Consider the following 11,718-nt stretch of genomic DNA (forward strand, 5'->3'; position numbering starts at 1 on the left):
ATATAATTTTTTATTTTTAAATTATTAAGATTTAATAGTTTACTAATTTTACAAAATAAAACGCCTCTATTTATCCGACTCACTCTCCTCTTCCCCGCCTTCTCATATATTGAGAAGTCGTATAAGTCTACCAAAAAGAAAAATCGAACTCAACGAGGCTTATAATAACTTTTTAATTGTTGAGCAAATTTATGATAGGTTAACACTATTAAAAAAATATAAGATGGAGAACAATGTGTTCTCACACTGTTTTTAACCACATAATAAGGGTCAACACGGGTCTATTAATTTTGAGCCTCACATCCTTGTACATGGTTCAAAAAATCTATCAGGGGAGAACAATGTGCTCCGTTAATAGGGAAATCATCTAGAGATTAGAGTAGTCACAATATGAGTGAGACTGTATGACTCATTAAGCTCCCAATTTTGATCTGTTTAACCATTTGAAAAAGTAGGTCCCACCTCTATTTGATAGAACAAAATTTTTTTTTTTTAATTAATGAAGAGAACAATGCATTTTCATGGCCAATGCAGGGTTGGTTGAATGGTAAAGATCCATACTTTTCAATGGGAGGTCTTGGGTTCGATATGACATTACATTTCCAGTATTAAAAAAGCACTAGTAGCACAACAATGCAATTTCATGACACTTTTTCATCACTAATTTTATGTGGGCCCACTTCCAATTGTGGTTCATAGGGGAGGCTGATCTATGACACCCTTAAACCCTCATCCTCTCCAAACCCGATCCCATCTGCATGCAGCATTTCTTTCTATGTCGATCTTCTTGTTAGTTGTTGGGAGAAGAACGAAAGGGGCTAACTCAGCCAGGTTGACAAGCCAAGACTTCACGATCAAGACCGGAATGGCGAAAGCAAACTTCACCCCACTGTGTCTTGGTGACTGTGTCGATTTCCAACTCTCAAACTGTCGACCAATTCCATCGCTTTAAAGGTGACTGAATCAATTGCTGATTCGGTTCATGTTCCTCTGCTCTTTTAAATATTCAACTAGGGATTCAAAGGTGACTGAACCTATTGAATAGTGAATCATTGGAACAGCAGTTAAATCTTATTTCTGTTTTTGTCTGATTTGTCTATTTCTGATTCATCTGGTTGCAGTTTTTACCACTAATTCTGGACCTAACAATTGACTGGGGAATTTTTATTTATTTATTTATTTTTAATTTGATTGTAGCTGGAAGGAAGATTTGGAAGAGCTACGGAGGAAATTCCGAAGCAACTTCTCGAATCACTGAAACAGGTCTGAAGTTCCAGTTTTCTGTTCTAGCTTTACATCCTTTATGTTAAATTCATTTATCTGATTTTCTCACGCTGTTGTTGTTATGTTACTTGTGCATCTGCCTATGACTTTCTGGTGTAAAGAATTATAAAAAGGGGTGAGAAGTAGACATTTGTTTGTAGTGCTTCTTCTAGTACTAAAACTCTGTTTTTTAAAGTTACTTATGTTTCCTGTCACATATTTGTTTCACTTTATGTACTAATTGTTTGTCATTATCAGTGCATTCCACATTGTTCAGGGAAACCTGATTTTTGTCTCCAATATTACTGATTTTTTTTTCATGTCAAAGTAATACTGGACTGATGGTTATTGCTACCGGATGTTTTCTTGATTTGGCTTTCCTTTCTGTGTAACTGCACTGGTTTTTGTTAATTCATTATTACTTCTTACCCTTCTCCTGGCTCTCCTGGCTCTCCTAGTTTCTGGTATATAAATTTTTATGTTCAATCTCTTGGCTTCTTTGTTTTCTTTTATTTCTTGCTTAATTCTTTTATCAACTCCTCCTTACAACTCACTCAGTTCAGTTCTATGAGTTTGAATTGTTCCCAAGGAGTTCTTATTTGTTAATCATGAATTATGGTCATATGTTGGATTTGTAGGTACAGACCAAGCCACATTCATATTCAAAAACAATTGGAACTACCCAGTTTGACCAGGGACATTAACAGGAGCTGGCTCAACTCCACTATCAACAACAGGATTCAAGCTTGACTCTGGAGAATCATCATCAATAGTTGCACAACCCCCATGGTCTGGCCGATTCTGGGGTCGAACACTTTGCAACACAACTGACAATATCTTCAAGTGTACAACTGGATACTGTGCTTCAGGTGACATTGCCTGTAATGGTGCAGGTGCAATTCCACCAGCCACCTTAGTAGAGTTCTCTCTGGCAACCAATGGCGGCCTTGATTTCTATGATGTTAGCCTTGTCGACGGCTTTAACTTGCCTATGTCGGTAAAAAATAATAAAACATAAAAATAATATTTAACAATATTTTGGTTAATTTTGTTGATTTGCATAAAAAAAATCACGTGGATTTGTGAATTTAGTCCAAAAATTTTAATTATTTAGATATGTTTACTACTATACCTTCAATTTGTATATGGATTTTAAGCGGTTAGCATAAAAATTAATTGAATGAATTTTTGACCCAAAATTCATAACAATTTTTTTTGTCTATTATAGATTTTGAAAGATGACTGAATCTTGTTAGGAAGACCCACCTTTCAAAAAAGATAGACACAAGGAATGCGAGGAAGAGGGTGACACGAAAAGGAAAATCGCCTTCATGAAAGACAACCAACGCCACGTACGGATTTGACAATTTCAACATACAAGGACCTAGGCTGAGACCATATGGACAGATCACAAATCTCTTTGAACACGTTATATGATTTAAAGTTGACACAATACACTTCGGAAAAAAAAACAGATTAAAAAAAAAACATAAATATAACTGAACAACTAAGTAAATAAATCATACTACTAAATCTATTCAATAAAATTTGAACTTTTTATGATGGATGATCTAGATTTTTAGTCTTACCAAATTTAATGGTAAAATTTTTAGGACCATTCAGCCACCACCTTCCCTTTAAAAAATATTAAAAAATAAGAATGAAAATTGATACCAAAAAAAGCTCTTAATAAAATATGCTTCAATGAGTTATAATTCCATCCTTTTTGAGTCCTTTAGCATTAAAGTCAATTCAAACGTCAAAGTAATTAAGTAACCAAACGCACTCTACTAATTCAATGCATGATTCATTTATTTATTTGAAAATTTTATTCTGCAACATATTACATCAAACATGGATAAGTGCATGTACACTTTGCTGCAGATGAACATTGTCCAGTTGCCTTTGGGCCATAAATGGTTGAACATACGGTATTGCATTTCACCTCAAAGCAGTCTTTCATTGGGCGTTCATCACTGCAAGAAGCAGCTTCCACTGATGCCACTCCATCACCTACAATTAACCAAGAAAATAATAACCAAACTCATCAATTCCTTCAATTTATATTTCAAAATAAAACCCCTTTGTATCATAAAAAAAAATAATATAAGAATTGAAAAGAAATAGAACTTACCACTTGCAACAAAAAGAAGAACGAAAAAGACAGCGATGACACTAGCTTTCGTCATGTTGGTGTTTTCTTTGATGCACTTGAAAAGCTGGATGAGAATTGAACTGGAAGTCTATCCTTTTTATAGGCGGGCAAGGGGAAGAAATTGAAAGAGATTCAAGATATCCTAGATTTTATGAATTTGAATGTTATACTAAATATATTAAATGCTTGATATAATTAAGATCAAATCTCGATTCTGTAATTGTTAGAGTAGAGGTTTATGCTCCCCTCAGATCCCTTAATCACATATTATGAAGAGTCCCACTTTTAATTCATCTTATTAGAGATGTTAGGTGGGTCCCTTCCTAATATGAGGTGTGAGGGGAGCATAGGACCTCTACCCTAACAGATTGAGGATCCAGATTCATTAAGATTATAGAAACTTGAATGATATATTAATTAATCAATTAATTTAACCATAACTTAACATAAATTCAGGGAATTTGTCAAAAAGTGTGGACACCCCAAAAATTCCTCAAATTCCATTAAGTCATGGTTAAATTAATTGATTAATGAATATATGATTCAAGTTTCTATAATCTTAATGAATCTAAGTCATCTTCCTATTAGGGTAGAGGTCTATGTTTTCTTCACACCTCCATACCACATATTTGGAAGGAGCCCACCTCTGACTTCTGATAAGATGAATCAAAAATGGGACCCCCCTAATATGTGACGAAAAAATGTGAGGGGAGCATAAGCCTCGTCTCTAGAATTTAGAGGATCAAGACTTGATTTTAATTATATAATTCATTAATATACTTTCACATCAATTAAATGATTAATTAATATGGCATTCAATTTCTTTAAATCTAAATATCTTGAATCTCTTTTAATTTCATCCGTTTGCGAGTTTATACCCAAAAAAAAACGAAGGGGGTTAGAAGGATAGATAGGTCCAATTTTCATTAAACTATTCAAGTGTATCAAATAAATTAATATGGTAAATATTAGTGTTTTTGCCGTCTATTTCATTATTCTTTTGTTACTAATGGTAAATTTTATTTCCTCTTAATTCTTATATTCACTATGTTTTTTTATTACAATCATTTAACAATAAGCGTTTTTTTTGGTAAGAATAATAAGCGTTTGAGATCCATAAACTTTTATTATTATTATTATTTTGGAATATGAATTTAAAGTATTGATGAGTTTAGTTATTATTTTCTTCGATAATCGTTGGTGATTGACATTTAAAAAGGGAGGGGGGGGTGTTAAAATAAAAAAAAAAAAAAATAAAAAAAGAGGGTAGGGGAAGTTAAAGAGGGATTATATTTTATTTTTTTTTTTTTTAAAAAGGGTTTTAATTTGTTTTTTGTGGTTTTTTTGTTTGTTATATGTTTTATATTTTGCCGTTTCTTGCACTTGTAAGATTATCTTGATTATATGTTTCATTTTCCCTCTTTGTTTAACTTTTAATGGGTTTCAATCTATTATTCTATATGTGATTACAGATAACCAAAAACAATGGAAACTTGGATCGGACGGGCTTCAACGTTTCAGGCGATTCACCAATATTTCAGACGATATATCGCTAGTTCAGCGATAAAATGACAAGATGTTGTCGAAATCTCAGAGATGTATAGCCGGTTCAAGGTTTGCTATAAGTTTTGATTCGCCATGAACCAAAACTATTGAATTTCGACAATATTGCTACCTTGTTCCAAATGTCATCAAGAGGCACTCATACTAAAGGTAATCTGCAGGATTTATGTTCAACATATACTTACCAAATTAGCTTTCTCCAATATCTCAGTCATTTCATAAAAAAACTTATCATTAAAGTTTATTTTTATATCATTCTCTTAATTCACATTTAGAATGAAAGAAGGTGAAGGCGTGAAGCAATTAAACAAAAAATGCACAGGAATACAATATTACACTTAATTTATACTTATAACAATATTTCCTACCAATAATACATCCAAATTTACATGACCATTGCTCATAATTAAAATGCCTCTTATTCTTGTTTTAACAACACTTATGTTGTCGTGCCAAAAAAAAACAACACTTATGTTGCATTTCAATAAAGCAAGCAAAATAGATATTATTTTTTATTAAAAATTTGTAAAAATTATGAAGCTTTTTTAGATTGGATTAGGATAAGTTACTTTGTTAATAAATAGACTAAAATTATTTTAAAAAATCATTATTAATATTTACACTGATTCTACAGTTTTCATGTGGTCCCACTTCCAAATGTTTGGTCATAACTCATAAGTCGGTAAAACACATTGGCGACGGTAGAAAACCCTCATCCTCACCATACCCAATCGACTAATTTCAGATTGTCTGTCGATGTCATCGTTTCTTCCCATCTATGCCTGTGGCGGCATTTCTTTCTCTGTCCGTCTTCTTGTTGGGAGAAGAACGAAAGGGGTTAACTCGGCCAGAGTGACAAGTCGAGACTTCATGATCAGGACCAGAATGGCTAAACCAGACTTTACCCCACGGTGTCTTGGTGACTCTGTCGATTTCCAACTCTCAAGCTATCGACCAATTCCATCGCTTCAAAGGTGACTGAATCAATTGCTGATTCTGTTCATGTTGTTCTGCTCTTTTAAATATTCAATTTGGGATTGAATAGTGAATCATTGGAACACCAGTTGCTCTTATTTCAATTTTTGTCTGATGTGTCTATTTGTGATTCATCTGGTTGCAGTTTTTACCACTAATTCTCAGACCTAACAATTTACTGAGGGTTTTTTTCTTCTTTATTTTCTTTTCTAATTTGATTGTAGCTGGAAGGAAGATTTGGAAGAGCTACGAGGGGAAATTCCGAAGCAACTTCTCGAATCACTGAAACAGGTCTGAAGTTCCAGTTTTCTGTTCTAGCTTTACATCCTTTATGTTAAATTCATTTATCTGATTTTCTCACGCTGTTGTTGTTATGTTACTTGTGCATCTGCCCATGACTTTCTGGTGTAAAGAATTATAAAAAGGGATGAGAAGTAGACATTTGTTTGTAGTGCTTCTAGTACTAAAACTCTGTTTTTTAAAGTTACTTATGTTTCCTGTCACATATTTGTTTCACTTTATGTACCAATTGTTTGTCATTAACAGTCATTCCACATTGTTCAGGGAAACCTGATATTTGTATCCAATATTACTGATTTTTTTTTTATGTCAAAGTAATACTGGACTGATGGTTATTGCTACCGGATGTTTTCTTGATTTGGCTTGCCTTTCTGTGTAATTGCACTGGTTTTTGTTAATTCATTATTACTTTTGGTCCCAAAACAGTTCATCTTCTATTGGAAGCAGAATAAAATTGCCTTTTGGAATGATCATTCTGTAGATCTTGCCTCATTCATACGGCTATTGGGTAGAGAAGAAGTCCCTCACATAGCCCAGAAAATCTTTCTTGAGATGAAATCTGAAGGTTTTCAACCTGACCTTGCTACCCTATCAGCCCTGATGCTATGCTATGCAGAGAATGGCCTTTTCTCCCATGCCAAGTCTGTATGGGAAGAGATAATAGCTAGCTCACTCGTTCCTAATATTGGGTTAGTTTCAGATCTAATGGATGCATATGGGAAGATGGGTAGTTTTAATGAAGTAAGCAGAATTCTAGAGGAAGTCACTTCAAGGGATTTTGATTTGTCTCCTGAAGTTTACTCTGTGGCTATCTCTTGTTTTGGAAGGGGAGGGCAGCTTGAAATGATGGAAGCAACCATGAAGAAGATGGTTAACAGTGGTTTCTGTGTGGATTCTGCCACTGCGAATGCCTTTGTTGGGTACTATGCTGCATTTGGTTCTCTAACTGAGATGGAAATAGCCTATTGTCGCCTCAAAAGATCTAGAATTCTCATAGAAGAAGCTGCAATTAGGCCTGTGGCACTTGCCTATATCAAGGGAAAGAAATTTTACAAGTTAGGTGAGTTCTTGAGGGATGTTGGTCTTGGTAGGAGGAATATGGGAAATCTTATGTGGAACCTTCTTCTGCTATCCTATGCTGGTAGGTTTAAAATGAAAAGTCTGCAAAGAGAATTTTTAAAAATGGTGGAAGCAGGATTTTCACCAGATCTTAATACATTTAACATTCGATCTTTGGCTTTTTCAAGGATGTCATTGTTTTGGGATCTACATGTAAGCCTTGAACATATGAGACATGAAAAGGTCGTTCCTGATCTTGTGACATATGGATGTGTGGTTGATGCATACCTAGACAGAAAACTTGGAAGGAACATGAGCTTTGCTTTAAACAAAATGAACGTTGATGCTACCCCAGTTGTCTCAACAGATCCTTTAGTGTTTGAAGTTTTTGGAAAAGGAGATTTTCATTCAAGCTCAGAAGCTTTCATAGAGTACCAGAAACAGAAGAAGTGGACATACAGGGAGCTAATTGCAATGTATCTGAAGAAGGAACATCGGAGGAACCAAATCTTTTGGAATTACTGAGAAGTAAGTGCTTATCCTAACAATTTTATGTATCATTTTCTTTCCATTAATTCAATAAATTAATTTCATGGTGCTATTTGTAGTCTTCAATGTGGTGAAGTTTGAAGTCGTGACCTTCCTATGATAGTCCCTCTGCTTATTTCTTAAACACTTTTAAGATAGGGATACAGAAGAGGTCTTGAAACCATCGAGTGAACAGCTTTTTTTGTTTGGGGTAAAATTGAACTGAACAGTTTGATGGTTTGATAACCAATGATTTGGAACTGTTTATAAGCTGATTTAACTGTATAACCAAACAGTTTTGGAACCTTCCCTTTCACTTCATTCAAGATTGCAGTTCCTTAACTGGTCAACCATTTCATGAGCTTTTTGGAAATTGCACAGAGAGAAGTATTTTTCTGTAACTGACACCAGATGAGAGGTGTTTTTCCAATTCAAATTTAGTAGTCAAATAAAGAATTTAGTTTTGAATTGTTTTTTTCTGAATGTGTTGCAACCATAGATACACTCATCATCACTGGTTAAATCCATATAAAGTGGCCAGGACATTGCTTGACTACCAAAGTTCAATGGACAGAAGCTTAGGAACACAGAATTGCATTAAAAAGACATGAAGCATCTTTGGCTGTTAGGATACTCCTTTTTCACTGACAGATTGTTGTCAATTCATGCCCAACTGCTCAAAAGTACATATGGAAATCCCTGCCTTACTATTCTGGATACAGGTAATACATAAGCAACTAAAAGGTTTCAATTTCTAAATCATCTACCATAAACAGACTAAAGAAACTATTATTGATGCATGTGTCCTCTGAAGATCCATTTCAACATGGAATTAAGAGATTAATTAACTTTAGTTGAAGAAAATTACTAAATTTTGCCAATGGTGGGTTAGTAAAGTGGCTAAACGCCCAACCTCCCACGGGGAGGTCCTGGGTTTGCAGATTTGCACCCATTCGGCAGCACTAATATTCCCATGCCCGAATATAGAAAGCTCGTATTCCACCAGAATGGAAGAAAAAAAATCCCTGAATAAGTAATTCGAGGGATATTTATGATGTGGAGAAATAAATCTCACTGAATTGGAAAGTAGAAATCTTTTTTTTTTTGTAAGAAGGAAATAGAAATCTAATAAACCAAATTTAGAGAGAGAAAAAAAATCCCTGAATAGGTATTTATGATGTGGAGAAATAAATCTCATTGAATTGGAAAGTATAAATCTCTTTTTTGGTAAGAAGGAAAATAGAAATCTAATGAACCAAATGTAGAGAGAAACAAAACAAAAATAAATCCCTGAATAGGTAATTCAAGGGATATTTATGATGTGGAGAAATAAATCTCATTGAATTGGAAAGTAGAAATCTTTTTTTTGGTAAAAAGGAAAATAAAAATCTAATAAACCAAATTTTGATAACTGTATAATTAAGGAATCAAAATGTAAAAGAGGAAGGATTGCACCTATTCCCTTCAATTCTTTAACGGTTATCTGTCTCTTCTTTCTCCTCGATGAAGACCTATATGTAGTTCTCCACTTCTGCTGTTGTTTTCGTTAGGTCAGTAGGTAAATCTTTCACTTTCAAGCATAATTTTGATACGACCATGGCTTCAGGAGCAATACTTCTTACCCTTCTCCTGGTTCTCCTTGTTTCAGGTATATAAATTTTTATGTTCTCTTGGCTTCTGTTTTTTTTTCTTTTAATTTCTTGCTTCCTTAATTCTTTTATCAATTCCTCCTTACAACTCACTCAGTTCAGTTCTATAAGTTTGAATTGTTCCCAAGGAGTTCTTATTTGTTAATCATGAATGATGATCATATGTTGGATTTGTAGGTACAGAGCAAGCCACATTCATATTCAAAAACAATTGCAACTACCCAGTTTGGCCAGGGACATTAACAGGAGCTGGCTCAACTCCACTATCAACAACAGGATTCAAGCTTGACTCTGGAGAATCATTATCAATAGTTGCACAACCCCCATGGTCTGGCCGATTCTGGGGTCGAACACTATGCAACACAACTGACAATATCTTCAAGTGTACAACTGGAGACTGTGCTTCAGGTGAAATTGCTTGTAATGGTGCAGGTGCAATTCCACCAGCCACCTTAGTAGAGTTCTCTCTGGCAACCAATGGCGGCCTTGATTTCTATGATGTTAGCCTCGTCGATGGCTTTAACTTGCCTATGTCAGTGACACCGCAGGGCAGAAACAGCAGTTGCAATTCAACCGGTTGTGCAAGCAATGTGAATCTTGTTTGCCCACCAGAGTTGTCTGTTAAGGGACAGAATGGAGAAACAGTGGCATGTAAAAGTGCTTGCGATGCTCTTCATGAACCTCAGTATTGTTGCACTGGCCCTTACGGATCTCCAGATACCTGCAAACCAACTAATTATTCAATGATCTTCAAGAAAGCATGCCCTCAAGCTTACAGTTATGCTTATGATGATAAGACAAGCACATTTACTTGTACTGGTGCTGACTACCTCATTACTTTCTGTCCATGATTTTGGAACCCTAGAATGAAGATAAGTGAAAATTTAGGGCCAATGGAACAAAATGGCTGTTGTATTTAGAAAAAGGAGAAATAAAAACGTAGAATTAAGATTTTATGGTTTAATTTGTTGGAAAATGGTAAGCTAAATAAATTTTATGAAGCTTGTCTGTTAAGTGTTTCCTTTCCCTTCCGTAGTGATGAATAATTTTAAGGTAAAAGCATGTCATTATATCATACACGATTTTTTTTTGCTATATGAAATTTAATTTGATGAATACATTTCCAACAAACTTCACCTAAACAAACCCTTTACCAAGTTATGTGCTAAATTGCCAACTTCACGAAGAAGATATAGTTATATCTATATATACATTGAATGAGAAAAAAATCTTCAAATTAATGAGGAAAATATTTCTTAAGAAAATATAAAAATTTTGGGGTGTATTTTTTGCCCTGGTGACCCTTGCTCATCTTGATTCACCCTAAACATAAATGGGGTTTGGTCTTAAGATTGTCCTTAGGAACAAAATATTATGGCCCTGAATTAGAGCCAACGGTTGACCTGGGATTAGTTTTTGTCATGTTCGATACATCTTTAATTGTTTAGTTTTTATTTTAGATCTGATCCTAACCTTGATTTTAATCGTAGATGTAAAACTAATTTTAATCCTAAGCCATTTCAACCCCATGACACCAAAAAAATTTCCCCTTAATTTTTTATATCAAGTTTAGTAGCAACTTTGAAGTATAAATGCTTCTTTCAACTTTTTTATATCAAATTATTTATATTTAATATTATGTTAAATTATGAAAGTTTGATTTATTATGTTTTGACATATAACTGAAATATTATTTAAATCAAATTTAACCAAAAAAAAAATGTAGATTGTAATGTAGCTCGGAAGTTTTATTCTTTATTTATTTTACTTATAGCAAATGACTTGGATTTAACGAGTCAAATTACGGAAATGAAGTTTAACTCAATGTTAATCCAATGAAGTTTAACTCAGTGCTGATGGGGAAGGTTCTGCGGTTAGGGAAGGTATAGATTATCTCTCGATTGAAGTTGACTCGCTCGAACTAGTATCCATTCTTGAAGATCGAAAAGCTACACTGTTAGTTGTTTATGATGTGGTGGAAGATATGCAACACTTCCAAGTCATGTTCTTTGCCGTATAAGATTTCTTATGTTCCTAGATGTGTAAACAGTTTGGTTGACCATCTGGCCAGGAGGGCTCCGTCACACGTGTTGGTCTATATCTATTCCTTGGTTGAGAGATCTTTTTATCGCCCTCCATTGTGTAATGCAGTTGCTTTTCAATGAAAGTCATGTTATCGGAAGAAGAAAAAAATAGCTTAATTAAAATACCATTTAACTTCTTGTA

General features: G+C 34.2%; 2 protein-coding genes across 2 annotated transcripts; both read left to right on the forward strand.

The window, feature by feature from the left end:
* The first annotated feature begins 5,703 nt into the window (after nucleotides 1-5,703).
* LOC149009735 (Pentatricopeptide repeat (PPR) superfamily protein) lies at nucleotides 5,704-9,758 on the forward strand. Its single transcript, XM_089162924.1, has 4 exons — nucleotides 5,704-5,955; nucleotides 6,181-6,247; nucleotides 6,683-7,843; nucleotides 9,670-9,758. The coding sequence occupies exons 1-3, from the start codon at nucleotides 5,738-5,740 to the stop codon at nucleotides 7,838-7,840; spliced, it is 1,443 nt and encodes a 480-aa protein (XP_089019050.1). The 5' UTR covers nucleotides 5,704-5,737; the 3' UTR covers nucleotides 7,841-7,843; nucleotides 9,670-9,758.
* On the forward strand, nucleotides 9,440-10,343 carry LOC149009736 (thaumatin-like protein 1). Its single transcript, XM_089162374.1, has 2 exons — nucleotides 9,440-9,491; nucleotides 9,670-10,343. Exons 1-2 carry the CDS (start codon nucleotides 9,440-9,442, stop codon nucleotides 10,341-10,343), a joined length of 726 nt encoding a protein of 241 aa, XP_089018500.1.
* Nucleotides 10,344-11,718: the final 1,375 nt, after the last annotated feature.

The sequence above is a fragment of the Hakea prostrata genome, chromosome 7 (genome assembly GCF_041222555.1).
Source record: "Hakea prostrata isolate BN-2017 chromosome 7, UWA_Hpros_2, whole genome shotgun sequence".
NCBI lineage: Eukaryota > Viridiplantae > Streptophyta > Magnoliopsida > Proteales > Proteaceae > Hakea > Hakea prostrata.